The sequence below is a fragment of the Emys orbicularis genome, chromosome 23 (genome assembly GCF_028017835.1).
Source record: "Emys orbicularis isolate rEmyOrb1 chromosome 23, rEmyOrb1.hap1, whole genome shotgun sequence".
NCBI classification, from domain to species: domain Eukaryota; kingdom Metazoa; phylum Chordata; order Testudines; family Emydidae; genus Emys; species Emys orbicularis.
In genome coordinates this window covers 5815523-5841407 of record NC_088705.1, presented here as the reverse complement: position 1 = coordinate 5841407, position 25885 = coordinate 5815523, and the positions used below count along the sequence as shown (strand labels likewise).

The following is a 25885-nucleotide window of genomic DNA, read 5'->3' as shown; positions in this document are numbered from 1 at the left end:
AATTCCATCCAGTAGAGGGCAGTGGTGCATATGGCCAGCAGCCAGTGCATTGCAATGTTTCCCTGTATCCAGTCATCTCTGATGCTTCGCTCTATAAAGAATGCAGCATAGCAACTCAGTTTACAAAATAGAATTTGCAAATCCTTTATATGACCCTTCCTTTCCTAAATCTTGTGGGGTTTTTTTTAGCAAGCAAGTTCCTCTCACTACCTGTGTAGAGAAGACAGGAATGTATCATCCTGGTTATGTTGTTTACAACCAGGGAAGAAATGTGCACTAACAGCTTGTATTTTATATGACCAGTAAATGGAAAATCAATAGGCTTAATTTTCCAGCTATAGTGTAGGAAGTTCTTTTAATCTCCCATGAAATTGATTGGAAACAGTGATTCACCATAGAGGTTGGGTCTGAGCACAGACCTGAGAGCCAGGAACTCTTGCGTTCTGCCTCTGATCCTGGCACTGATTCCCTCTGTGAGCTGGGGGAAGTTGCAAATCCTCTCTGTGCCTCAGTTTCCCCCCGCTAAAAATGGGGATAATAACACCTACTCTCAGCGGGGTTGGGAGGATTAATTAATTCATGATTAATTAGCACTTCGAAGAGGAAAATTAATTAATAGGCCAAATCCTTCAGTCCTGAGGCAGGCAAAATCCCTCTGAAATCAAATGGGAGCTTTGCCGGAGTAAGGACTGCAAGCTCTGATCCATTAATAATAATAAACTGACAGCCAGGAAGGGGCATGGGTGGAAATTGGCAACACTTGCGGGGCGTGGAGGGCTCAGCCAGTGTTTCATAATTAGCACAAAAATAGTATTTTCCAATAACACTTCTAAAAAGAATCACTTTATTCCTGGGCGGAGGGGGTTCTGCAGAGAGACACCCTGTTTTGGGTGCAAGATCTGACCAATCCTGACTAATCTTGCTTCTTTTCTTGCTTTCACAGGGTCCCCAGGGCCTGAGAGGTTACCCTGGCATGGCAGGACCAAAGGGCCAGACGGTAAGCACTCCAGGGAGGTGTTACACAGCTCCCATGCTTTGCTGTAAGGAATGGATCCCTAGGGATGGAATGGGGTCTGGTGATTAGAGCAGGGTGATGGGGTCTGGGAGTCAGGACTCTGCTAGCTCTGGGAGGGGCGTGTGATCTAGTGGTCAGAAGAGGGGACGTGGAGTCAGGACTGTTGGGGGTCTGTTCCCGGCTCTGCCACTGATCTGCTGTGTGGCCTTGGTCGAGTCCCTTCCCTGCTCTGTGCCTCGGTTTCCCCATCTGTAAAATGGGGGTAATGACCCTGACCCATAGCAGGGGGTGTGGCACAGAGTGTTATCATCATCATCATTGCTTGTTGCTGAACTCCCAGCCTTCAATACCCTTGTGAGCGTCACTGACATCCATGTCTGAGAGCATCGGGGGGAAGGGAATTCACACGCCGACCCGGCTCCTATGTGCTGGGAAGGACAGTTCATAACATGTCAGTAATCTAAACTTGTGCTCTGCTTTGCAGGGTCCCCATGGCTATAAGGGAATGGTTGGGGCTATCGGAGCTGCTGGCAGGCCGGTAAGTCCTTTCCCTTCTCTCCCTGGGCTGCTGCAATGCTTGTATGGATGTGTCAGATCACGTCCCCCCCAGCATCCATGGGGAGCGTCTGTGCAGCCCTGTCTGACTCGCAGAGAGCCCCGTTGTTATCCTCCCAAAGGGTAGGTCCTACCATGGTGAGTGAAAGCTCAGGGACACCCGTGCAGAATAAAACCAAGATCCCCAGCCTGGAAAAGCCAGGCCGGGTGCATTTCCTGACACCATCGGCTGCCCCCGAAGTGCCAATTCCTTCCAGAGTATCCAGCGTAGCCGCAGCCCCTGTCCCAGTGAAGCGTCTGTGAGTCAAATCCTTCGCTCAGCTGCACCTGTGCAAACCCTTTGAATCCACTGGCCAAAATTGGAGCAACATTCATCCCCGTCTGTGTACATTGTTACAAGGGGGATGGGTTTAAATAAACAGGATGCAGTGTGGCCTAGCGGATGGAGCACCGGCCCGGGGACTCAGGACACCGGGGTTCTCTTCCTGGCTCTGCCTCTGGCCTGTTGGGTGAGCTTGGACAAATTGCTTCACTGCTCCCTGCCTCAGTTTCCCCATCTATCAAATGGAGGCAATGATATTGACTTCCTTGGAGATCGGCTGATGAAAAACGCCTCGGTCTTGTTGTTAAATATTAGCCCTTGTTCTAGCTGATCACCTGGCATTGTCTACACTCTGCGATGGATTGTGAGGCAGGGCAGGCCTGTGGCCTGGAACAGTTCTGTTAAGCCTTTGTGTATTTCCCTTCTCCCGTAGGGCGAGGAAGGCCCTAAGGGGCCCCCTGGTGGAGCCGGCGAGAAGGGAGACATCGTAAGTAAACTGTTTCATTGATGTGTGGAAAGGTAGGTCCTAGAGGGAAGCAGTTTAATGCGCTTCATGCTTCACCTGTGGTCACATGTGCCCCCAGCCCTGGTGTTCCAGACCTGCTCCTCACACATGGCTCTGCCAAATGCCCCTCTGTCCTAACCCCCGGTCCCCCTTGCTATCACAGTCTGGGCTCCCCCAAACAGCTCTACCAATGCACTCCCAACCCCGAGCTGCTATTCCCATCAAGCGCCTCTCCCGAGCAGAGTGGCGGATCGTTTTAGGATATGGACGAATATCCAGTAGGGACTCCTCTGCCGTTCCTAAGCCCAGCTCATTTCACAAGCCAGGGGATAGAGTCCTGATTCCAGCTCTGCTGGGTGGAGGGTCAGTTAATGTACCTAACACAGCCCTGCTCTCATGGATACAGGCGACATGTAACTCTGTGGCCAGACTTGGCTCCAGGACAAGAAAGGAAACTGTCTCTGTCAGGAAGTTGGTGGCTTCACATAGCTTTCCAAAAGCTGCTGAGTGCTTTCCCTGAATGGAGAGGCTCTAGCAGCTCCAAACCCCTCTGGCCCTTCCTAATACCCCTACAACCCCTGGGGCAGAAATGGACCTGAGAGGTCCTGCAGATTGCAGTGCCCCTGCCCTGCCCCCACCCGCCCATTCCCTCAACCTGATTCAAGGTCTTCGCCACAGCCACAGCATGATCAGAAATGCCATCAACTCAGATCCCATGCAAACAGGATTAGGGGATTAGAGGACCCCCGGAGGTAAAGTCCAGACAACGGAAGAATCAAAATAAAGATTTGTGCATTTGAAATTGCTCCAAGTCACCTGACTTCCTTCACTACCACCCTAAGCCCTGCCTGCGCGGGAAGCTTGGGAACGCCATGAACTGCAGCTCCCAGATGTTCCGTTTCCTATTCTTGCAGTCATGGAGGCTCCAGGCCTCCAAAGTGAGTGGGTGGGTGGCGGAGGGCTGGGAGAATCATTACCCACCTAACCCCAGATCAGGTCCAGTCTTCCCTCCTTTCTCACCCCCTGCGACCCAGCTGTGCTGTGATACCTCCCCTTGATTCTGCATGAGTTAACACTCCCCCTAAAGACGGGGTGCAGAACCCACCACCTGATCCACTAGGATTTTGCTGATGTCCCCAGGACTCCAGAGCCAAGAGGGATGGTAAAATAATCCTTGTTCTCCTTTTTTAGGGTGCCCGTGGCTTCCGGGGTCCCCAGGGATCAATGGGCCCCAAAGGGGATAATGTAAGTACAGCATGTCTCTGGACTCAGGTGGAGAGCCTGAGCACGAACATCTCGCTGAAGCAGAGGGGAGAGAAGGAGCTGGGCCAGGGACTCTGGGATGGAATGAATCCAGAGGAAGGAGCGTTTTATTATCCTCTCCTCTGGACCCATCCATCCATCAGAGCCCTCTCCTCTGGCTGCTCGGCAGAGACTCACTGGGTGCTGCTCTGAGCCCCATTCTGCACGGCTCCTACCCACTTACAGGGCTCGCTCCCAGAAGCCCCTGCATTTGTCCTCTGCTTCGTGCTGGGCAAGGGCCTCGCAGAGATGCTCCTGCCCATATGGCTGCACCAGCCGCTCTGGATTCAGGGGTGAAGCTCCTCAGTCGGACCCGATTTGCTTCTCTCCCAAGGGGCTTGGGGTTCCCCCTCTCCCCGCCTGCCCCTCTGCTCCCCTTCATCACAACCTGCAGCCACTTGCATCTCTCTGTTTGGGGCTGCCCTCTGTCCTGTCCCGCTCCCTGCGAGCTGCCAGCGAGGGGGGCAGAGAGGGCGTTGCTATAAGGTGGTGTGGTCACGCCTGCAGCAAAGGCAGCTGTCCCCAGATCCCCTCTTCGTGGGCTTCTCCACTGGAAGGTCGGCACGTCTGGGCTTCCGAGCAGATTGGTCCTAACCCGTCCCCGCCCCCCGGCAACTTTCTCACAGCGACCGTTCCTCCTCCTTTGCAGGGACTCCCTGGCATCGACGGTAAAGACGGCACCCCCGGCATCCCTGGCGTGAAGGTGAGAGGCCAGGAGGGGTTGGGGGGTGGGGGGAGAGATTGGGTAGGACCAGGATGTCTCCAGTCGCTCCTCCATACTTCCCAGTGTCTCTCTTTGCCTCTGTACAGATCGGACAGTCAATTCCCCTGCTCCTTGTTAGATTCCCTGTGGCTGGGATCAGGCAGCCCCAGCCCCCCCGAGTCTCTTGCCATGGCAGTGGGGAATGAACGTGCACCCTGTGTCAGTCGAGTGCTTGCTGGAAACCAGGGGCGCTTGGCCAGCACAACAGGGCACTGCTACTCCTGGGTGCAGAGAGGGGGCCAGCACCCTGGGCCAGGATCTCTGCATCTTTGACCTTGGCAGGTGCCATGGGGTTTGCCATCACTGGATGGATGCTGAGGCTGCACATGGATGGTTCCCAGGAGAGCACCCCCAGTCCCCCCCCATTGGTGACCTCAGATTGGGGTCACTGCGGGTGGGGTTGGGTGTTTATAGGGACCCGGAGTTTTCTGGGGGGCTGGGAGTGCCCCTACCACCTCCTCTGTGGGGCCATTTGAAGTGAGGGGCTGCCTGGGACACTCGCCTATAACTGCCACTGCATGCTCCTGCCCCTTTGCATTGCAAACTCTCCCACCTTGGGGCGCTCTCCCCTCATCCTGCTTGGAGCAGCAGAAGCTCTCGGGCCTTATTCCCAAATCAGCCCCTGTGCGCTGTGCTCTGCCAGCCCCCAATCGCCTCCAATTGCTTTGTTCTTTGCTGCCTCCCAGTAACGACTTGTCATGTCCCTTGCAGGGGAGCGCAGGGCAGCCCGGCCGCCCCGGGTCACCAGGCCACCGAGGATTAGCCGTAAGTATCGGAGCACAAGAGCCACCCCTAACCAGACAGGGTTATCTCATTTCACCTGCGGCTGACATCCCGTAACTGCTTCCCTGCGGCTGAATGCGCTTGGTACGCCAGGTTATGCATATCTCCAGTGCTGCCCTGGGCATTAGTGTTGTACTGGATGCAGCAGCACTGGAGGATCGGCAGTGAAATGGTTAATCTGGAATCTCCTTTAACTACAAATCAGCCTAAGCTGCCAATTTTGGACCCAGATCTGATCTCTCCCTAATCCAGCGGTGCTCAAATACAGCCCACGTCTAGAGTGAACTCCCACCCGAATGGTTCCTCCGTCTCTTCTGGTGCAGATGTTGGCATAGTCGATAGTTGGATTTCCACTTGTTTCACTGCCCTGAGATTTCAGCCCCATCATTCTTCCTGCTTCACCTTCCTCAGACGTCTGTGCACTTTGATCCTGAGTCCGCTCTCACTTACACTCAGTGTAAACGAAGACTAACTCGGCCAAAGTCAGTGCAAAACTAGTGTAAGTCAGATCAGAAGGCACTGCCCTCAGTGGAGTCCCTCCTCATTCACACACAGTGCAAGTGAGAGCAGAATCAGGTCTCAGTGGAGTCACTTCTGATTTACATGCCTGTGAAAGGAGAATCAAGCCCTAGGTTGAGACTAGCTCAAAATTTGGCCTTGAATTTTGATCAGGGGTAAACTGGTTGAAATCTTTGTCCAGAACTCGAACCAAACGTTTCTAGAAGTCCAAAAAAGTTCAATTTAACTTTTTCATCCTCCATTTTTGCAACTGCTTTGGTACTTCTGGATGGCGTTGGAGACTGGAAGCAGAAGTGGTAAGATGCTGTGAGAGAAAAGCTTTCTCGTGGCATCTGCAGCCCATTCTGTTTCACCTTTATCAAAAGGCCACCTGGGTTTTGTTGGGTCCCTGGTTGTCCAAGACAGAATTCGTTGTACAGGAAGGCTGGTCTCAGGAGATTTCAGCTCAAGGGGTTTAGAGAAGACTCTGAACTTTTGATCTTATTCAACCCAAGCCTTCTGAGATTTGCCCGTCCCTGAGTTTGGCTTCTCACATCTTTTGCCGGCTTTTGGCTTCTACACCCTGTGTACTCTATACATTAATCCAATCCTTAATCCTGCAGGGGGCTGGACTAGGTGACCTCTTGAGCCCTCATTTCTGTGAGTCTGTGATTCCTGGAGGCTGTAATAACCCTGCTGCCCTGCAGGCTAAATTCCATTGACCAGCACTGAGGTCCTGTAAAACAGATACTTCTCTTCCTTCAACAGGGACCTCAGAGTTGCCAGGACTGTGTCTCAGGAATTGCCAATCCAAAATGCACATTACGTCCGGTCACATATGTCATATCTAAAAGGGAAGGGTAACAGCCCTCCTGTGTACAATACTATAATCCCTCCTGGCCAGAGACACCAAAATCCTTTTACCTGTAAAGGGTTAAGAAGCTCAGGTAACCTGGCTGACACCTGACCCAAAGGACCAATAAGGGGACAAGATACTTTCAAATCTTGGTGGGGGGAAGGCTTTTGTTTGTGCTCTTTGTTTTGGGGGTTGTTCGCTCTTGGGACTAAGAGGGACCAGACATCAATCCAGGCTCTCCAAATCTTTCTGAACAAGTCTCTCATATTTCAAACTTGTAAGTAACAGCCAGGCAAGGCGTGTTAGTTTTATCTTTGTTTTCTCAACTTGTAAATGTTCCTTTTGCTAGAGTGTTTACCTCTGTTTGCTGTAACTTTGAACCTAAGGCTACAGGGGGTTCCTCTGGGCTCTTTGAATTTGCTTACCCTGTAAAGTTATTTTCCATCCTGATTTTACAGAGATGATTTTTACCTTTTCTTTAATTAAAAGCCTTCTTTTTAAGAACCTGATTGATTTTTCCTTGTTTTAAGATCCAAGGGGTTGGATCTGGACTCACCAGGAACTGGTGGGGGAAAGGAGGGGGGATGGTTAAATTCTCCTTGTTTTAAGATCCAAGGGTTTGGATCAGTGTTCACCAGGAAATTGGTGAAGAAGTCTCTCAAGGCTACCCAGGGAAGGGAATTAGCACATTGGGAGTGGTGGCAGCAAAAGCAGATCTAAGCTGGTAGAGAAGCTTAGAGGTTTTCATGCAGGTCCCTACATCTGTACCCTAAAGTTCAGAGTGGGGAAGGAACCTTGACAACATACAAGCAGTCACTAACCTGATTTTTGTTTCCCCAGGGTTTGCCAGGCCAACCTGGGGCCAAAGGCGGCCCAGGAGTTAAGGTGGGTGAAAAGAGCCTCCATGCAGCGTGCTGGTACTGTCAGCCTCTCTCTTCAAATGATTATGTCCATCTGTATGGTCTCTGGAAGTTACGTCCGTACATCTCTAGAGGTTGTGATGGCATCCTTTATGCACACGGGAACAAATGGACCAGTAAATATAAATACAACCACGCGGCAAATATCCTTGTCCTAGCTCATCACTTGGACCATGTCACCCCTCCATTGGTTCCCCCTTCTCCATCGCCTCAAACATTACTTGTATTTGGCCTCACAGCCTATCCCTACCTACCTATCATCTCTCGTATACAACTGAGCTGTCAATTTCTACCTCCAATCCGGCCCATGCTGCCAGCCTCCATCTGCCACTTGTTACATTTCCAACCAAGCCCCTTTGTGCTTTCCCCCATGCTGCCCCTCCCACCGGGGAAGAGCTCCCCCGTGAACATCTGCAAAATGACCTCATTATCTTCCTTTGGATCCCTCCTTAAAACTCTCCTTTGCCTTAATGCCTACCAAATCTTTGCAATGATTAAGCCACGGGTGTGCTGAGACCACAGCCTGTCATGGTTGTCTCATTGTTTCCTTCGGTTCTCCTCTTTGTCAGTCTGTCACTTGTCTTCTGCTTAGACTGAAAACCCTTCTGTTCCATGTCTGTGCAGCTCCTAGCACGATGGGGCCCTGCTCCATGACTGGGGCTTCTAGCCAGTAACAAGAGACAAATAATAATACATGCAGTGAATCTTGTCTCTGGCTCATTGACAGGGTGAACCAGGTGCCCGTGGCCTTCCAGGAATCACCGGAACCCCTGGGAAAATTGTAAGTAAAGAGACTCCGTCTGTTTATCCCTGTGACTCTCTGGCTTCCATCCCATCAGCGCACGAGGGCGTACTCGTCCGTCTTTTCTCGTGTTTGGTTTTCTTTGTCTCTCTATTAAGTTGACAACAAAATCAGATGCTTCCACCCCTCCTTCTGCCCCCTCTTCACTATTTGCAAAAGATCTGGAGCTGTGGGTGTGGCTTTGGCTGCATCTCCAAGCCCTGTGTGTCGGTCCCAAGGGCTGAAATAAAGCCATGGAGGAGGCAGGGTGTACAGTGGCTTTTGAAAATCCTACACCAACTTATAAAAAGAATGTCAGATCCGGGTCCAGTGCCACGTTCTCTGTTACCCAGAGCTCCCTGGGCCCTGCCCAGCCCCAGTGCCATATTCTGTGACTCAGAAGCCCCTGTGGCCTGGTCATAGGTCCAGTTTAGCATTCCCTGATGCCCTGAATTAAATAGTGTGAATTAAAGATCTGGCTTTGCTGCAAACGGCAGGTGCGGCTGGCAAGGAGGGGCACAGGGAAGTCACAGAATGCCACCCCCCCGCCCCCGTGTGATTTGCCTGTGGAAAGCACCAAGGGTGAATGATTGCATCTGAGTACCAAGAGAGGTGACAGGCAGCTGCTGCCCCTGTGTAACTCCAGCAGATCTCTAGCTGAGTGGCCGGAGGCAGTGCTGTTCCATCACATCCCAATAGTCAGGCCCTGCTCTGGATTCTTTTCTTAGGGTGAACTTGGACCGCCAGGTGAGCCAGGGCCACAAGGTGTCCCCGGGTTGAAGGTAAGTCTAGCAAGTTGCAAGGGAATGTGAGGCAGAGTTCCTGGGTTCTCCGCTGGCTTTGGTAGGGAGTGTCGTGTTGCGTAACAGTAATTAGACCAGGAACGAGGATTCCGGGGTTCTATTCCTTGATCCGGGTGGGAATGTGTTTGAGTGTTTAGACAATGGAAGTTGGGACTCCTGGGTTCGATCCTTGGCAAGTCCCTGCCCCTATCCATGCCTCAGTTTCCCCATCTGTAAACTGGGTCTAACCCATACCCCTTCACCTGGGGGTAATGAGGCTTAATCCATTAATGTTTGTAACTTGCTTTGAGAGCTGCGGGTGAAAGGGACTCTAGAAGGGCAAATGTTATTACAGCATAAGGCAGCCATGCCCCCCGGGGGAGTCCCTGCATCTGGGATCTGCCTGTGGGAAGAGTGGGACCGGAATGGGGAAAGGGCGAGAGCTGAGGGCATTGCAAGCACAGGTGTGGAACCCAGCCTGCTCATGCAAGCTCGCCCCATCTCCCCCTCCTCCAGCCTTTCCCCAGAGTGCCCAGGCCTGGGGAAAGGGGAAGGCAAGCTGGAGTGAACCCCGTGTTCGTGGGATGCCAGGTATTAAGGAGGGTGTGGTGGGGGTGGGGGTGTAGGCAGCAGGGGTGCAGGCAAAGGAGGGTTGTGTGCAAAGCGTGGAAGGCGGGGATGCAATGATGTGGAGAGATTAGTGCTAGAAGGGCAGCGACAGCCCTGGCTATTCCAATCGGTCCTGTTTTCTTTCCTCTCTGCAGGGCGATCGGGGAGAGCGGGGCCCGGTGGGTCCCCAAGGCCTCCAGGGGAAAGTGGTGAGTGTGGCTTTGATGGCATATGTGTGTGCGCGCGACGATCCAGAGCCAGTCCCTGGGGAAGGAAACGGCCCTCTACCCTTTCCTCCTCCCCGACCCCAGCAAAAACCTAGTGTCCAGGGCTCGAGCTCAGGGAGCCGCTTTTCTGAACCCCCAGGAGAGCTCAGTGCAGGGGATCGCACTGCTTGGATCGGGTTTGTAGCCAGAGAAGGGTCACTGTAGGGCAGAGAACTGAGGACACAGTGGGCATCCCCCGTCAGGTCTGCTGAGATCACCAGTGGAACGGAGGTTTGTTACCACTCACTGCAAGGCCAATGTAGCAGCAGACGGGCCTGCAAAGTGAATGGCCAGCAAAGCCGCTCTCTGGATTTGGGGTCCAGAATCAGCATGTGCCAGGGGGATCAACGGAGCAGGAAGAGTCCTGCTCGGTTTGCGGCTGCCAGGCTGGGCCGGGCACTCCGGTATCTCCCTGTCGTTTGGAAGCGGCAGAGGTTTTACTTGCATTGCTCGGAGGGAGAAGAAATCCGTAGTGTGACCCTGGCACATCTCTGATGGTGGCCTGCACTGCAATTACCTTCTGAGGCTGTTTACCAAGTGCATTACAAGGATTGCGCCCTCAGTGCCACACACATCCTGCTGACCCTGCCCAGCACAGGTGCGCTGTGCTGCACGCAGGAGCACAGGGTGGATGGGGACCCAGATGCTGCAGCCTGGCAGTTAAGCTACTTATGGAAGGGAGAAATGCATTAGCAGGAAGGGGTTAATCCTGTGTCTCCTCTCATAATCTACCCACACCTTGCCCCTAGGCACCCACACCCCTAGGTGGTGTGGTCTAGGGGATAGTGCACTGGACTGGGACTCAGGAGCTCTGGGTTCCATTCATGGCCTTCTGGATGACCCTCAGCAAGTCACATCCCCTCTCCGTGCCTCAGTTTCCCCATCTGTAAAACGGGGATGCTGCTGCTGATCTACATAACGTCTTTTGAGATCTTCTGATGAAAAGTGCTGTATAAGAGCTAGGGATCGTGACTAGTATTTTATGCCCCCAGCACTGGAGAGCAAGGAAGCCAGGCATGCAATGGACTCGAAACTTCCTACGGCTCAGTGCAGAGGGCTGCGCGTTGCAGTTATCCACCCTTGTGCGTACATGTAGGCTCCAAGTAGCGCTCGTAGTTGTGCTGGAGGGCAGCACACAGACTGGGCTCTCGGCCGCACACGTGTTTTGCACGTGACACAGAGGCCCCACGTCCGGGAAGGTTTGGCCTTTGCACACCAGGGTGCAGTTTGAAAGAACCAGCACGTGCACTAATTGGGACGGAGGCATAACTTTAACATGAAGGGGCGACTGAGCCAGCCCAGCCCAGCCCCTGCTGCGAGTGGCCAGACGGTGAGGGGATTAGGCAGCAGGAGAGAATCACTCAGGGATTAATGGCCGGCTGGGTGTTTTTGACCAAAGCGGGGAGTGGGTCTCCTCCCCAGCCCAGAGAGAGAAGGACACACAGCAGGGAGTGTGTTTTTCTGCTCTTGGGCAGTTTCTGACTGCAGGGCGGGCTCTGAAGCACCCCCCCCCCCCCCCCCGCCCGCCTTTTTGGAGATAAATCATCTGGGAGCTAGAGCGTCCCCTCCTGGAGGACAAACTCCATCCCTGCTCTTCTCCCTGCAGGGTTTAACGGAGACTGTAAAGAAAGGCTAGTTTGGGAGAGACCTTCCCATTTCCTGGGCTCATCTCAAAGACACAAGAGGTTGAGAGAAAAACACCCCCCCTTTGCTTTCTTTAACAAGTTGAATAGGAAACTCTGTTTAAATGGAGCGACGGCTGTTAAATGATTGACAGGAAACCACACTGTCCTGCAGCTGCTAAGCTCTACGGCCTGGAAATGGGAGTTAGGTGCTAAAAGCCTGGGAGGGTCTGGGCCTCATCACCTTGCTTGATCCGGGAAGACCCAGGATGGTGCTGTAAATGCCCAGCTGGCCGGAGCTTGGGTGACTCTAAGAGGGAGGCAGAAGGATCTTGGCATGCAGGATGCAAAGGAAACACAGCCCATGCCACTCAGAGGGGTCTCTCCTCCTCTCCGTGGTCACTAGAGGGTGAACACACGCATGGAGGGCTGGATTAGTCTCCCCTGGATACTGCAGCGCGTGGTGCTGTGTTCATGGGAGTTACATGTCCCCTTGAAGTGCCTGAGGTTTCCACAAACACATCGTGGTACAGACCGTTGGGCTCCCTCTGGGACACGCTGCACCGGGCGCAGGAGGCCCCGCTTTACTGTTCCCACTGGCGCAAGAGGGAAAGCTGAGGTTATGGGTCCAGTGGCTCGGCAGTCTAGATGGCAGGAGAGAGATCACTTGATCATTACCTGTTAGGTTCACTCCCTCTGGGGCACCTGGCATTGGCCACTGTCGGCAGACAGGATACTGGGCTGGATGGACCTTTGGTCTGACCCAATCTAGCCATTCTTATGTTCTTCGTCTAGTATGCACTCACTCGTTCGCTATCTACCTCGCTGTAGCCTTGAACATAGCTGCATTCGATTCAAATGAATAGCCGCAAATTACTCTTGGCCCCGCTCTCCTCACCAGAGCTGCCACCCGCCCCGCCCCTGAAGGTCTGTGTCTTTCCTACTGCTGGTTTCATCCGCACATTCTTTCTTTCTTTCTTTCTTTCTTTCCTTGATTTCCAGGGATCAAAAGGCGAGCAAGGTCCTCCAGGGATCCCGGGGCCACAGGGCCTGCCAGGTGTCAAAGGAGACAAGGTAACATCATGAAATTCCTGACGGGGGGCAAGACAGTGATGCGGGGTGAGGCTAAAAGCAATGATTAGAAGGGAGGTGAGATCCATGAAGTCCACTAGGGACCTCCCCATGAAGATTTAATCTGTCTGCAAAAGTTTAGATTACAGTGATGGGGACTGTAGATAGAGACAGTGGATGTGGTGAGTGGGTGGATGCAGCGGATAGATCTGTGGATGGGGACAGTGGATGGATGAATGGCTGGATACTGTGGCAATGGGAATGTCTGCGTGGCTCGAGGATATGATTTCCCGGCGCAGGTGAAGGCTGGGCCCAGCTCCCAGCACCAGCAGATCTTCCTTGCTTTGCCTCCTGTGGTTTGACGGGCTGGGTCGGCTGTCCTGCCTCATGCAATGGAGTGGCAATGAACTTGCCCAGGCAGTTCTTTACAGTCACATTTTATCTCCGTCCATCCCTGATTTACAAGCCCAGTCAGGAACATGGAAGCTTGATCCTAACCCAGTTGGAGTCACGGGAAAGTTTCCCATTGGCTTCAATGGGCATGGGATGGTTCAGGCCCATCCACACCCAAGTGGCTTAAAATGGGAGCGCAAATGAATGCTGAGGTAGCACCGAGCCTGCAGTTCTTTGAACCCACAAACATGGAGACCCAGTGAAAGCCTGGCTGAAAAGTTGGCCCCAAAGCCCAGTTTTAATGGAAGGAGTAAGTGGCTTTATTCACAGCATCCAGCCAGGCTGGATAGCTAGGGGGAGCCAGCCAAAGCACTTGGTCCGGTGTAACCCGGGAGGGAGGTTTTAGGGAGGCTATTTTGGTTGTCCAAAGTCCTGGTTAGAAAGATGTTGAGGGATCTTTCTGCCCCCTGCTCAGTGTGTTACCCCCACCCCCATTCTGCCTCTGATGTAAAACACCGATGGTGCAACACACCTTGTCTTCTCGGGCCAAGAAACAGACGTGGCATCACACAGACAGGTCCTGACTGTTCTCTGCTCTCTTGTCTAGGGCTCCCCAGGAAAAATTGGAGCCAAAGGTGACATCGTAAGTAAATGACCTTCTCACTGCTCTGGGAAGCTGACCCAGTTGGGGTTGGGGACTGTGAGCTGGAGAGATACTGGCCACAGTGTTTCCCGGGTGGGGAGCTCATTTCTAATGACCTTCTAGAACAACCTGAGCAATCCACGGCTCAGTGGCTTGGGTCCCGTGTCACCATCATTGTGTGTTAAATCCTAAGCGGTTGTTAAAACCCTGGAAGTGTGGCTCTTAGCTGTGTATCGTGCTGGGCTTCCTGGAGCCGTTAATACAGCACACGCAAACTCAGCAGCAAAGCCCAGAGCCTCGCCAGTTTGTAGGCTGCACTTGGCATTGCTGGGCACCGAGCAGAAAGCCACTCCATTCCCACCGATTGTATCCCAGCATGCACTGAGTCGCATGTAAAATCCTCTCTCTGAGTTATTTCAAAGTCTTGGTCAGGAAAAGGAAGGGTCACAGGGGTTTAGGACTGGCCACACTGACACTGGGTCATCAACTTCTGGGGTTCTCCTCCTGGTACCAGATGCTTCAGAAGATGCATCTGGCCAATTATTCAGTGCTGCACCTGGGGGTGGACATTTTCCTTCCTGACCACTGTGATGCTTGACTTTCTCCCTACTGTCTGAGGTGTTACCTATCACGACATGGCTAATCCTTGAGATAGACCCATGGAATAGTTCCCGTTTCTTTATCATCTTCATGCAGGGCCGGGCTTTTAAACACTGGCCTCTGGTTTGTTGCTCATTTTATGGGCCCAGCAAATTATTAAATATAATGTAGGTATTTTAGATCTCCAGGGACTTGATTGTATCCACAAATCAGGCACTTGCCCAATTCAATAACCTAGAGCATCTGCAAATGATTGGAAAGGCAAAATTGCAGGCCTCACGCCGGAGACTAGGTTAAGCTGAAAAGATGGCCCTGGATGCATGACTGAAATTGTTCTCCCCAGGGTGGGAGGTAGAGGGGGACGAATCGCATTGACTGACTCGGTTTTCTTTCCCTCTAGGGAGACCCTGGCGTGGAAGGCCTTCCCGGGGAGAAGGGTGAGAAGGTAAGGTAACCTCTGGACAAGGCTTCCTCCTGGCCTGTGGATGTGTGTGTGTGTGTGTCATGTCATCATGCTGCTCCAACATTACTGAGCCATGGCACAGCACACATTGCTACACCAGAGTGCAGCCTCCTGATGTTACATTGGCCCCATTGGCTGCATGACAGCATTTCTGGAGGCTTCCTCTTGAAATCCAGAGGATCCATCAACAATCAGGGCAGATGCTGACCCTGTTGCTGCCCTGGTACTAGTCAATATTCTCCTTAACAACTGGGATAATGGAGTGGGGAAGTATGCTTATAAACTCTGCAGACGGCAGCAAGCTGGGAGGGGTTGCTAGCACTTTGGAGGACAGGATTAGAATTTGAAAGGACCTTGACAAAGTGGAGAATTGGTCTGAAATCAACAAGATGAAATTCAATGAAGACAAGTGCAAAGTACTTCACTTAGGAAGGAAATATCAAATTCACATCTACAAAATGGAGGCTAGCTGGCTAGGTGATAGTACTGCGGAAAATGATCTGGGGGCTATAGAATATCACAAACTGAACATGACCCAAGAGTGTGATGCTGTTGCGAAAAAGGCGAATATCATTCTGGGGTGTATTAACAGGAGTGTCACAGGAAGCAATTGTCCCACTGCACTTGGCACTGGTGAGGCCTCCGCTGGAGTCCTGTGTCCAGTTTTGGGTGCCCGGCTTTAGGAAAGATGTGGACAAATTGGAGAGAGTCCGGAGGAGGGCAACAAAGGTGCTAAAATGTTTAGGAAACCTGACCTATGAGGAAAGGTTTAAAAAACTGGGCATGTTGAGTCTTGGGGAAAAAAGACTGAGGGGGGAGCTGCTAAGCGCTCTAGAGAGGATGGTGATCAACTGTTCTCCCTGTCCACTGGAGATAGGACAAGAAGTAATGGGCTGAATCTGCAGCAAAGGAAATTTGTTAGATATGAGAAAAAACTTTCCAACTCTCAGGGTAGCTAAGCTCTGGGACAGGCTTCTAAGGGAGGTTGTGGAATCCCCGTCATTGGAGGTTTTTGAGAACAGCTTAGGCAAACACCTGTTCGGGAAGGTCCAGGTTTACCTCGTCCTGCCTCAATGCAGGGTCTGGACTTGATGACTTCTCGAGGTTCCTTTCAGCCCGACACTCTCATGCTGTGATCTCCCAGGGGAGGGTGCTGAGCGGTAACACAAGGGCTCGTGGCTGTATCTACCAATCACATTCCCTTTCTCCTCTATTCCTAGGGGGAGTCAGGCGAGCCAGGACCAAAGGGTCAGGTGAGTAACTGTGAATTTAGGAGTTAACAACTTGCTGCCCCTCTGCTCTCAGCTTTCCCTCCGGATAGCCCTTCATGACTCATTCGATCACTGGATGGAGTCTGTGGGGGTTGGTGGGGGTCAGGCAGGAACTCTTCTCTCTCTGTAATTGTTCTAAGAGATTCAGAAAACTGGACAATTACGAGGAACCAGGATGGACTCAGCATGTCATGATCCTGTTTCGGTTCCATGGGTCAAGCTTCTAAGTGGTCTGTGGATGATCCCAGTGCAGGGCCATCCCACATCACCAGCCTATGCAGCTGAAAGAGCCATGGGCAGTTGATGTCCAGATCCCACTGGAGAGATGCCTGCGTTGCATAAAGCACCATTGCCACCAATAAACCTCCTTGCAGAGAGGCCAAGGGCTGAATGGGGCGATGGAGTCTGAGCTCCAGGTTGGGTCCCTTTGGGTCAGGGTTGAGAAACATGTTAGCAGAGGTTGGCTTGGGAGAAGCGTGTCTATCGCTGTGTCTCTCATGTGGACACACAGAAGACATGCTCCAGGGATCCCAGCACTTCGTGGGAGCTGTAGATTCACAGGGACAGGAGAAGAATAAGCCTAGACACCTGATTTCATGAAACCAGCTGTTTTAAAGAATATAAGGCCCAATCCTTAGCTGATGTGAATGGGCATAACTCTGTGGAACTCAATGAAGCTTCAGGGATTGACACCAGCTGAGGACTGGACCCAAGTCCTGTGTGTTTTGCTCTCTGGTGGGAGCGTGAATATGTTTCCTCTAGCGAGAGAGAGACCTCAGCCACCACATTCAGAACAGGATCCAAATGCCCCCAACGGTCAGATCCAGGCTTTTGGGCCAGCCCGTTGTACATCCAGCTATCAAATTTGGATTCCCCCAAAGTGCTAACATTTAGGATCGGCTCCATCGTTAGAGTCCAGACCAATTGGCCTCAGATTATCCTGTTGCTGACCCTCTCTCTCTGTGTGCATCGCAGCAAGGTGTCCACGGTGAGCCTGGCTTTACTGGCCCCACTGGGGACGCAGGGTCACCTGGCGTGAGAGGTTACCCAGGACCCCCAGGCCCTCGAGGGCTCAACGGAGAGCGCGGTGTGCCAGGAATGCCCGGGCAACAGGGCGTGTTGGTGAGTAACTCCCTCTCCCATACCCTGGCTGGGCCCCCTGCCTGTCCCAGGGTGAAAGGTGCCTTAAATCCATAGGGACATCACTGAGATTAACCCTCTGATCTCCTGGTGGGGATGGGGTTGAAGAGGTTGGTGGTGGTGGGTGGGGAGATGAAATGAAACCAGCCAGAGCTTTGTCTCATCATTTAGCTCTACAAATGTCAGGGTGGGGGGGATCTGGGCCTGACCCCGCTCCACTGACATTAATAGCCAGAGCTTCACGGACATCAGTGGAGCAGGAGCAGCTTCTCTTTGGCCCCAGGTACAGGCTGGAGAGTCCTAATCAGTAGGAGCCAGGCAGGTAGGTATCTTTAATAGGATTTGGGCAACAGTGCCCTCTTATGGCCAATACTGAGCACTGCAGAGATAGGCCCAGCTGGCTGAATCATTGGATTACTGCAGAGCGATCATGTCACTTGAGCCAATGCTTCAAATGCGGGTTTTATGTGGAAGGAGTGACTGCGGGAGGGCTGGGGAGTTGTGTTTCCATCTGAAAATGTGAGCTTGTGCCAAAGGTTTAGCTGCTGTTTGACTTGAGGCGCCCTCTTTCCATCGGCAGCGTGTTAAAACTTGCTGCTGGTATACTTGCAGCCGTTATGGATAGTATAGGTCCCTTTGGACAGAGGATGGAAGGTGCTTTCTGGTGCACAGGCCTAGTCAATAGGGTTAAACAAGGGATGCGTTTCCCCCTCCCTGCCACGTGCACATGTTCAGAGCACCTTCGAAATGGCTGTTTATTGTTGCTCTGGGTGTTTCACCCCAACATCTGTGCACTCCCTAAGTCCTCAATATAGGGCTGAAGTGCGTCTTAAGCGATGCCTTAGCCTTGTGCTGGATCCTCTGCACAGGGGTGAATTTTGGCCTAAATTCACAGATTTAGAAAAAAAAAAATCAGCAACAACAAATCCTCAGCCTGCAGGTCGGACAGAGCTGGCGGATCCGAGTCTTGCCCCTCAGCTTAGGGCTTCTCCGGCTTTTCCATATCACGTCCCGCATTTCCACCATCGGATCTCCCTCCCATTCAGCAGTATGAGATGGACGGGGTGGTCATGGTCCCCGACACCTGCTTGTGACCCCCAGGTAGAGACCTCCCCCTCCCTAGCTAGCAGCAGGTCATTCAAGGGGCAGTGATAGTGGCCTGGGGCCAGGTTTCCACAGCGCAATATTCCCCACCAATAGGTGTGTTCGGTTCTATCCGTAGCCAGCACATGGCATGTTAGTGTGTAGGACACTTGGCTGGTTTGCCAGCTACTGCATCTCTGGGCATGCCATTACAGCACCCCACCCAGACCCTGAACACACACAAGTTCCCTACAGCTGAACCTATGGGGGTCAGGGATGGCCTGGGAAGTCCCTGTAGGCCCCAGTTGGAGAAGCCCTGCGTTAGAATACTATAGCCCTGCTAGGTGAGATGATCCGTCCAGTGGCTGCTGGATTCCAGCGGCCCCTCTTGACTGCGTTCGTGGGGGCAGCCTAGCCAATGGGGCGCCCCAGGCAGTGCAACTGAACTCGTATCACCAGGGAGGGTGGGGTTGGCCCTGCAGCGAGCAGCTGGAAAGAGCGTTAGTCTCTGTTTAGCAGGCAGCCGAATCTCTGAGCGTCTCTCCTCTCTCCTGCTTTCAGGGCCGGGATGCTGGGGACCAGCATATTGTTGACGTGGTCTTGAAGATGCTGCAAGGTGAGTAGACGCATGGGCCCCACCCCCTCTCACCCTGATGTGGGGAACCCCAGCTGAGCCCCCCACCACAATGCTCCCTGCATCTGCCTTACAGAGCAGCTGGCAGAGCTGGCAGTGAGCGCCAAGAGAGCAGCCCTGGGAGGAGCAGGCGTGATGGGGCCGCCCGGCCCCCCAGGGCTCCCTGGATCACCTGGTGAACAAGGCCCGCATGGGCACGCTGGACCGCGCGGCATCCCGGGCATTTTAGGAGCCCCGGGGCAGATCGGCAATACCGGACCCAAAGGTGAGTGAGACACTGGCACTGCTGCCTTGAGATGGGGAATCATGGGGGATCAGAGGGAAGGGGCTGCCCTCTTCATGCCCCCTCCTCTCCTGATTAGAAACTGCCATTGCAAATAAAACATTGACAACATTTGGCCATTTTCCCCCCAAAACTGATTTTTTTTTTTTGCTAAAACACTTTTCATTCTCCCCCCCCCCCCCCCAGGTTGTATTTTGTTTATATAATCCCCAATGGGCATTTTTGATTGGTCAGCTTAGTCACACAATGGGATTTTCAAAACCATGTTTTCCCCCAGACGACCCCTGTATATTCTACTAGCGGGACCCTGGATCTTATTTTGCTGTCTCTGTGTAGACTCAGGCTCCCTTGGGACAAACACACACACTCCTGGGCTGATTTCTCCTCCTTCTCCTCTTCCTTCTTGGCAACCCATCGTCACTGAGTTCTCTTCTGGCCCTGCACAAAGCTGCCTGCCAGGGCACCCCCCAGGTCCTCTCCTTGGACGCATTAAGCATCACTTTTATGCTGCAGTCACGACAAATCTCCCCCTTTTTTCACGCAGGGAAACGAGGGGAGAAAGGAGAGCGTGGCGAGATCGGGCGCGGACATCAGGGTATGCCGGGACCACCAGGTATCCCAGGTAGGCTCATTGCCGAAATCTGACACCCCTATTCTGATGTTTGGGAGCGGAAGGTTAAGAGTACAGAGGCTACTCCCTGTGGCATAAACACATTCTCAGTCCTGATTGGTGACATCCCCAGCTGTTCCGGTCCTGGACTCCCCTCATGCCTCTCTGCCAATGCCCCTCCATCCTGACCTCCTGTTATCCCAGTCCTGGGCCCCCAACACTCTGCCAATGTACCACAGTCCCCTCTACTATTCCCATCCTCAGGCCCCCCTCACACAACTCTATGGATGAACCCCGGTCCTGACCAGCCCAGTGACACCAGCCAGTAACTGCCCGTCCTCCCAGCTCAGCAGACATTGTCTTCTTGCTCAGGGCAGGGCTCAGATATAGGAAACCGGGAGGCCTCCAATGGGAAGATGCCAAGATACTTGGTTGCTTAAAATGTCACTTGATGTTTATGGCTAACGATCCCCTGACAAGTGAGAGAGTCCCAGGGCCTGACTTTCCCCCCTGCAGGAAATTCATTGATTTCCGTGGGAGTTAATTGTACCCTGCCTGGGAAGAACTGGGCAATTTCCACAAGTGCAGCCCAATCCAAAGCCCAGTGAGAATCTTTCCATTGACTTCAGTGAGCTCTTAAGTCAGATGAGAGGGACCTGTCCTGGAATATACACCACTGGACACTGAGTGTTTCCTCTCATTCTAGGTCTCCCTGGCATTCCTGGACATGCCATCAATGGCAAAGACGGAGAGCGAGGGTCCCCTGGAGTCCCTGGAGAAGCAGGCCGACCTGGTTTACCTGGGCCTGCTGGTCTTCCTGGATTCTGTGAGCTGGCCGCCTGCTTAGGAGCCTCTGCATTCACCTCAGGGCGCCTGACCGAACCAGGCACCATCAAGGGACCTTCGTACTGAGTGACATGTGCCAGCATCCTTGGGGAAAATTAAAACGGGAACTTTTATAGACCAAGCTGGCAACGCACCATCAAGACATGGCCAGGCCGGGGCTAGGAACCAAAGAAATGGGGAACTCCAAACACATGAAAACAAGATAGATGATACGCCTATATGCTTGGGTATCAAAACCATCCACGCTCTTCTGGTATGAAGACCGCACTTGGCCAACCTGAGAAAACCCAAACAAGGGGACTAAAAGGCACCAATGGGGATTTAATTATATATATATAATATAAATGCTCAGATACCTTGGATTGTGGCAGGGGAAAGATCCAGAGGAACAAAGGAGTGGGGGCGAAGGGGTGGTTTACTCCAATATTTTGTACTTAGTGTTAGGGTCGATTAATTACCTCATTCTGATTTTCCCCACTTTCCACACCCTTCTAAAGTAAATAAATTGCCTTTTATTAATATTTTCTTATTCTTTGATGTTCTATTTGGAGGGGAGGAGGGTTTATTGTTGTGTGTGCCCTTTTTTGGTGCTATTTTTAAGAGACAAAATAATTGTGGTTTAATATTTAACTGAATCACCAGATCAGTGTCAGGCGCGCCCCGAGCTGTAAATCTTTGTAAAATAGGATTGTTTTATAAATAAGAATGAATAAAAAAGACCAACTTTTCCAAAACAAATGGACAATAAAATCAAGATGGAACGTTAATGAACTTAATCAATGCATTGATTTCTTTGAACAAAATAGGGGTTTGTTGGTTTGGTTTTTAAACAAAACAAAACGCAATTGTATTGTTATTGCTGTTATTTTATTATTATTTTTGGTGGGTGCCTGCAGGGTTAAATACCCTCCCTGTTGAAATTATTCCAGCCTCTTGATTAACTTCATTAACAAGAGTTATTTATTTTGTGTGGGGGAGAAAGTGTGGCTCTTCTTGGGGTTGGAGTGGCCCTGTCAGCATCTCGCCAAAGGAAAGTAAGTGTGTGTGTGTGTGTGTGTGTGTGTGTGTGTGTGTGAGAGAGAGAGAGAGAGAGAGAGAGAGAGAGTTGAGTTTCAGGAGCTGTCCAAGGTGCTGACCCAAAAGAGTCTCAAATTCCAAGTGGCAATACTGTTTACATTTGATACCCTGTGTGTTAGACTGTAATAAACTTGCACAGCTGTCCACAAAATAAAGGTAACTGGTGGAATTATTTTTTGTTGGATTTAGATGGGCAGAAGTTTTAATTTTTTTTTTGTTTCTAGTCCTAATTTTCCCCGTTATCAAGTTGATTCTTGGGCTGGTGACAGACCCCTGGAGACTAAAGTCCTCCCTTCATCCAGAGCAACTTCAGAGTCTTGGCATCAGCCAGGCATGCTCCGTTCACACTGCCCCACCACTGTCCCTCAGCTGCAGGGATCATCTCTAGGAGAGAAAGGGTCGTGCAATCTCCATGACCCATTCAATCACTGGTCTTGCTCCCTTAAAAAAATAATTAAGGTGCAGGGCCCAGATCTGCCAAGGTATTTAAGCACCTAACTCCCATTGAAATCAATGGTCACTTCCTTCTTACCCTGTCTAAGAGTTTATCTGGCCCCCATTCGCAGCTCTTCAGCATCAATGGATTTAATCCCACAACCCCGCTGGGAGGTCAGGAAGCATTGTTAGCTTAAATGGACAGATAGGGGACCAGGGCACTGAGAGACTAAGTGATTTGCCCAAGGTCACACAAAGATCCTGTAGCAGAGCGAAAGCTCAACCCCCTGTCTCTCAGAGCCCATGCCAGTGCTGCAGGCACCAGACCAGCCATCCCTTCAGCACTTGACAATGACGGCTCTAAACTAAAAGAAAAACAAGTTATGTCCGGCACATGGAGCAGCCATACATTCTCCCTCTCAAAGCCTGTGTCTTCCATTATTTAACCCTCTAGAGCCCTGGGGGATGTGGCTGGTACATGCGATGCTACACTCAGCACAGTCCGGGAGTGTTTTATACACACCGTTTGTATGCACGTCCATCTGGCTCCCCACTTTCATTAGTCACGAACCTGAAGCACAGAGCGTGAATCCAGACTTTTCCCGAAGTTTGGGGGTAGCTGCATGTGTCCCTGGTTCCCATCAGCTGTTCTGTCTATGGTAGAACCATCAACCAGGCCCCTTCAAGGATCAGGCTGCCAATGACTGACAGGCAGATGCGGGCAAGTGAGCCTGTCAGGGGAATATTGTAGGTGACAGGTGGCAATGGGAGAGCCGATGCTGGCAGTACACCCGCCGCAGAACAACATAGCTCATCACATCCTGCAATCTGCCTCCTCGCACTCGGGGCATCCTGGTGTTAAAATGACCTCAGCTTCAGGGCCTGAATGAGCTCCTGGGAGGGACATCAGCACTTCTTTGGCCTGGCTAGCCTAGCTCACAGCCACCAGGGGGCAGTGCTGGCCTTTTGTAGCTGTCTCTGCCTTGGCCCAATGCAGGGGAGAAGGGGGGGCTTGAATTGCTTCATTGCTCAGCCTGGAGGGGAAGCGTAAAGCAAGGAGAACAGGGTGTAGAGAGGGGAGATCAGCAAGCTGCTGTGGTGACATGGAGCTCTTCCTTTGTAGGTTCCCTGGTCCAAATCCAGCACAGGCTGATGGTGATGGAAAGTCTCTTGCTATGTGACAGCTGCTCAGTGAGAGGAGGTTGTCAGGTCTCAGTCCAGTCCCCTGTGGACGGGTGCCCATGTCGCACAAAACACCCACTAGACCTGCTTTCCTTTCCCCTTCCCCCATCCACGCTGCAGCAATCTGAGCAGAGGCCAGGGACTGAGTGAGCTGAGACCCTGAACTCCCCTCTCGCCCCACGCAGGAGGTGGGCAGGGAGGAGGTATGCTGATGGGACAGTGAACTGTCGCAAGGCAGTAGACCGAACTCTACAGAGACTCACCCTGCACCAGTCTTTGGTTAAAAAAATATGAGCGAGAAGAATTTGCCTCTGGGGCTGTGTGTGGGAGGCCAGTGCTAGTGTCAGGAGACAGCAAAGGCTATAATTTCATTGCACGTATATCTACAGTCTCTGTCTCCAGCTAAGTGATTAGCTACACACACAGGCAGAGCTATTACCTAGCAGGAATAGAGGGGACACTACAGATAGCCAGGGTGACAGCCAGTTACCCAAGGCAAACCTGGCGATGATCATTGAGTAGATGTAGATCTAGGCTCCTGCTTAGGGAACTGCACTGGGAGACAGGGAGAAAGACAGGAACAGGCATAATATCTCTGGGGCGGGAGAAGGTGCATGCCCCCTAGCAGATGCCTGTTCTATAGGGGTGCTCAGGGCTCCCCAACAGCTGAAGCCTTAGGGGCAGGGTGGAGTTATGGCTCTGCCCCCAGCCCACCCCAGACACACTCCCCTTCTGTTGTTGTAGCACCACATAGCTTCCTCGGCCCTGCAAAGGGGCCAAACTGAGGCCCTGTTCCATTCAAGCCCTGTGGGACGTAAGTGTTGCCTGGGCCTTGGTTGGGGCGTGACACCCCTCAGGGAATGAAGCCTTCGAGGGTGAGCTTTAAAGCTGAAAGCTCTCTTGAGAGCGACTGGGTGACTTAGTTGATGAGGCACTAGATTGGGTATTAAGAGACCTGAGTTCTAGTTTACACTTGGCCACTGAGCTACTGTATGATCTTGAGTAAGTGCTTGCAGGTATGTGCACTCACTTATAAGATAAAGACCTTCTGGTGTTGCTATCCAACAGAATTATTCCTGTAGCTTGTGTGGCTGTTTTCTGCGAGGGGAGTGCCTGGGTTCAAATCCTGCAAGTGGCTGATAGTGGGGTTTGCAACAGAGTCTGGTGGACCTTTTAACAGCAGGCCCCTGCTTCTCTCCCTAAGGAGCAGCTGGATTGAACAGGGTAGAATTGCTGTGGGAAAGCCGCTGGGTACTGTTCAGCTGAGCCCTCTTTCAGTGAGGAGAGCTGGAAAACTCTTGGCAATGCTGGAGAAAGCTGCTGATCTTTTAATAGTTAAAAAAGGGACCCATGACTCTAAGCAGACCTGCCGCTGTCTCTCGCTATTGACATGGTCCAATGAAAACTCTGCAATGGAAGGTTTGGGGCTGCAAGGAAACTAAAAATCAATATTTTTTTTTTATTCGTAAAGTGTGGTTAAACTTGTCAAGGTTACAAATCCAGAGAAGCTGTAGAGGTCACGCTTAAAGATGCACGGTCCCCTTTGAAAGGCAGCTAAAACCGTTCTGATCCATGAGCTGCCCAGGAGCTTAGACCCTCCCCCCACAGAGCCAAACTTGACCAGCTAAATGGGACTAAATCGGGCGGACCGGATGATCTCCATCCTAGAATATTGAAGGAGCTGGCGCGAGAAATTGCAAGCCCCTTGGCGATAATTTTTAATAAATCTGTAAACTCGGGGGTGGTACCGATGGACTGGAAAATAGCTAATGTGGTTCCTATTTTTAAGAAGGGGAAAAAAAGTGACCCGGGTAACTACAGACCTGTTAGTTTAACTTCTGTAGTATGCAAGGTCTTGGAAAAAATTTTGAAGGAAAAAATAGTTAAGGACCTTGAGGTGAATGGCAATTGGGACAAATTACAACATGGGTTTACGAAAGGCAGATCGTGCCAAACCAACTTGATCTCCTTCTTTGAGAAAGTAACAGACCTTCTAGATAAAGGAAATGCGGTGGATCTAATTTACCTCGATTTTAGTAAAGCGTTTGATACTGTGCCGCACGAGGAATTATTGGTTAAATTGGAAAAGATGGGGATCGATATGAAATTCCAGAGGTGGATAAAAAACTGGTTAAAGGGGAGACTGCAGCGGGTAGTACTGAAAGGTGAACTGTCGGGTTGGACGGAGGTCACCAGTGGGGTTCCTCAAGGTTCGGTTTTGGGTCCGATTTTATTTAATCTATTCGTTACTGACCTCGGAACCGAATGTAGGAGTGGGCTGATAAAGTTTGCGGATGACACAAAGTTGGGAGGTATTGCCAATTCGGAGAAGGATCGGGATATTCTGCAGAGAGACTTGGATGACCTTGTAAATTGGAGTAAAAATAATAGGATGAGATTTAATAGTGAGAAGTGTAAGGTGATGCATTTAGGGATGACTAATAAGAATTTTAGTTATAAGTTAGGGACGCATAGGTTGGAAGTGACGGAGGAGGAGAAGGACCTAGGAGTCCTGGTTGATCGCAGGATGACTATGAGTCGGCAATGTGACGTGGCTGTGAAAAAAGCTAATGCG

At 51.7% G+C, this 25885-nt stretch overlaps 1 protein-coding gene across 1 annotated transcript in view; it reads left to right on the top strand.

Annotated features, from left to right (window-relative positions):
• The window catches only part of COL9A2 (collagen type IX alpha 2 chain), a 40382-nt gene extending 19700 nt beyond the window's left edge, over positions 1-20682 (top strand). The window contains exons 14-32 of the mRNA XM_065421770.1: positions 944-997; positions 1500-1553; positions 2326-2379; positions 3589-3642; positions 4349-4402; positions 5174-5227; positions 7440-7484; positions 8247-8300; positions 9029-9082; positions 9847-9900; positions 12582-12653; positions 13651-13686; positions 14687-14731; positions 15970-16002; positions 16996-17142; positions 18805-18859; positions 18954-19142; positions 19705-19782; positions 20477-20682. Of these exons, the coding sequence (XP_065277842.1) occupies positions 944-997; positions 1500-1553; positions 2326-2379; positions 3589-3642; positions 4349-4402; positions 5174-5227; positions 7440-7484; positions 8247-8300; positions 9029-9082; positions 9847-9900; positions 12582-12653; positions 13651-13686; positions 14687-14731; positions 15970-16002; positions 16996-17142; positions 18805-18859; positions 18954-19142; positions 19705-19782; positions 20477-20682 (1392 nt within the window). The remainder of the gene's footprint in view (positions 1-943; positions 998-1499; positions 1554-2325; positions 2380-3588; positions 3643-4348; positions 4403-5173; positions 5228-7439; positions 7485-8246; positions 8301-9028; positions 9083-9846; positions 9901-12581; positions 12654-13650; positions 13687-14686; positions 14732-15969; positions 16003-16995; positions 17143-18804; positions 18860-18953; positions 19143-19704; positions 19783-20476) is intronic.
• The last annotated feature ends 5203 nt before the right edge of the window (positions 20683-25885 follow it).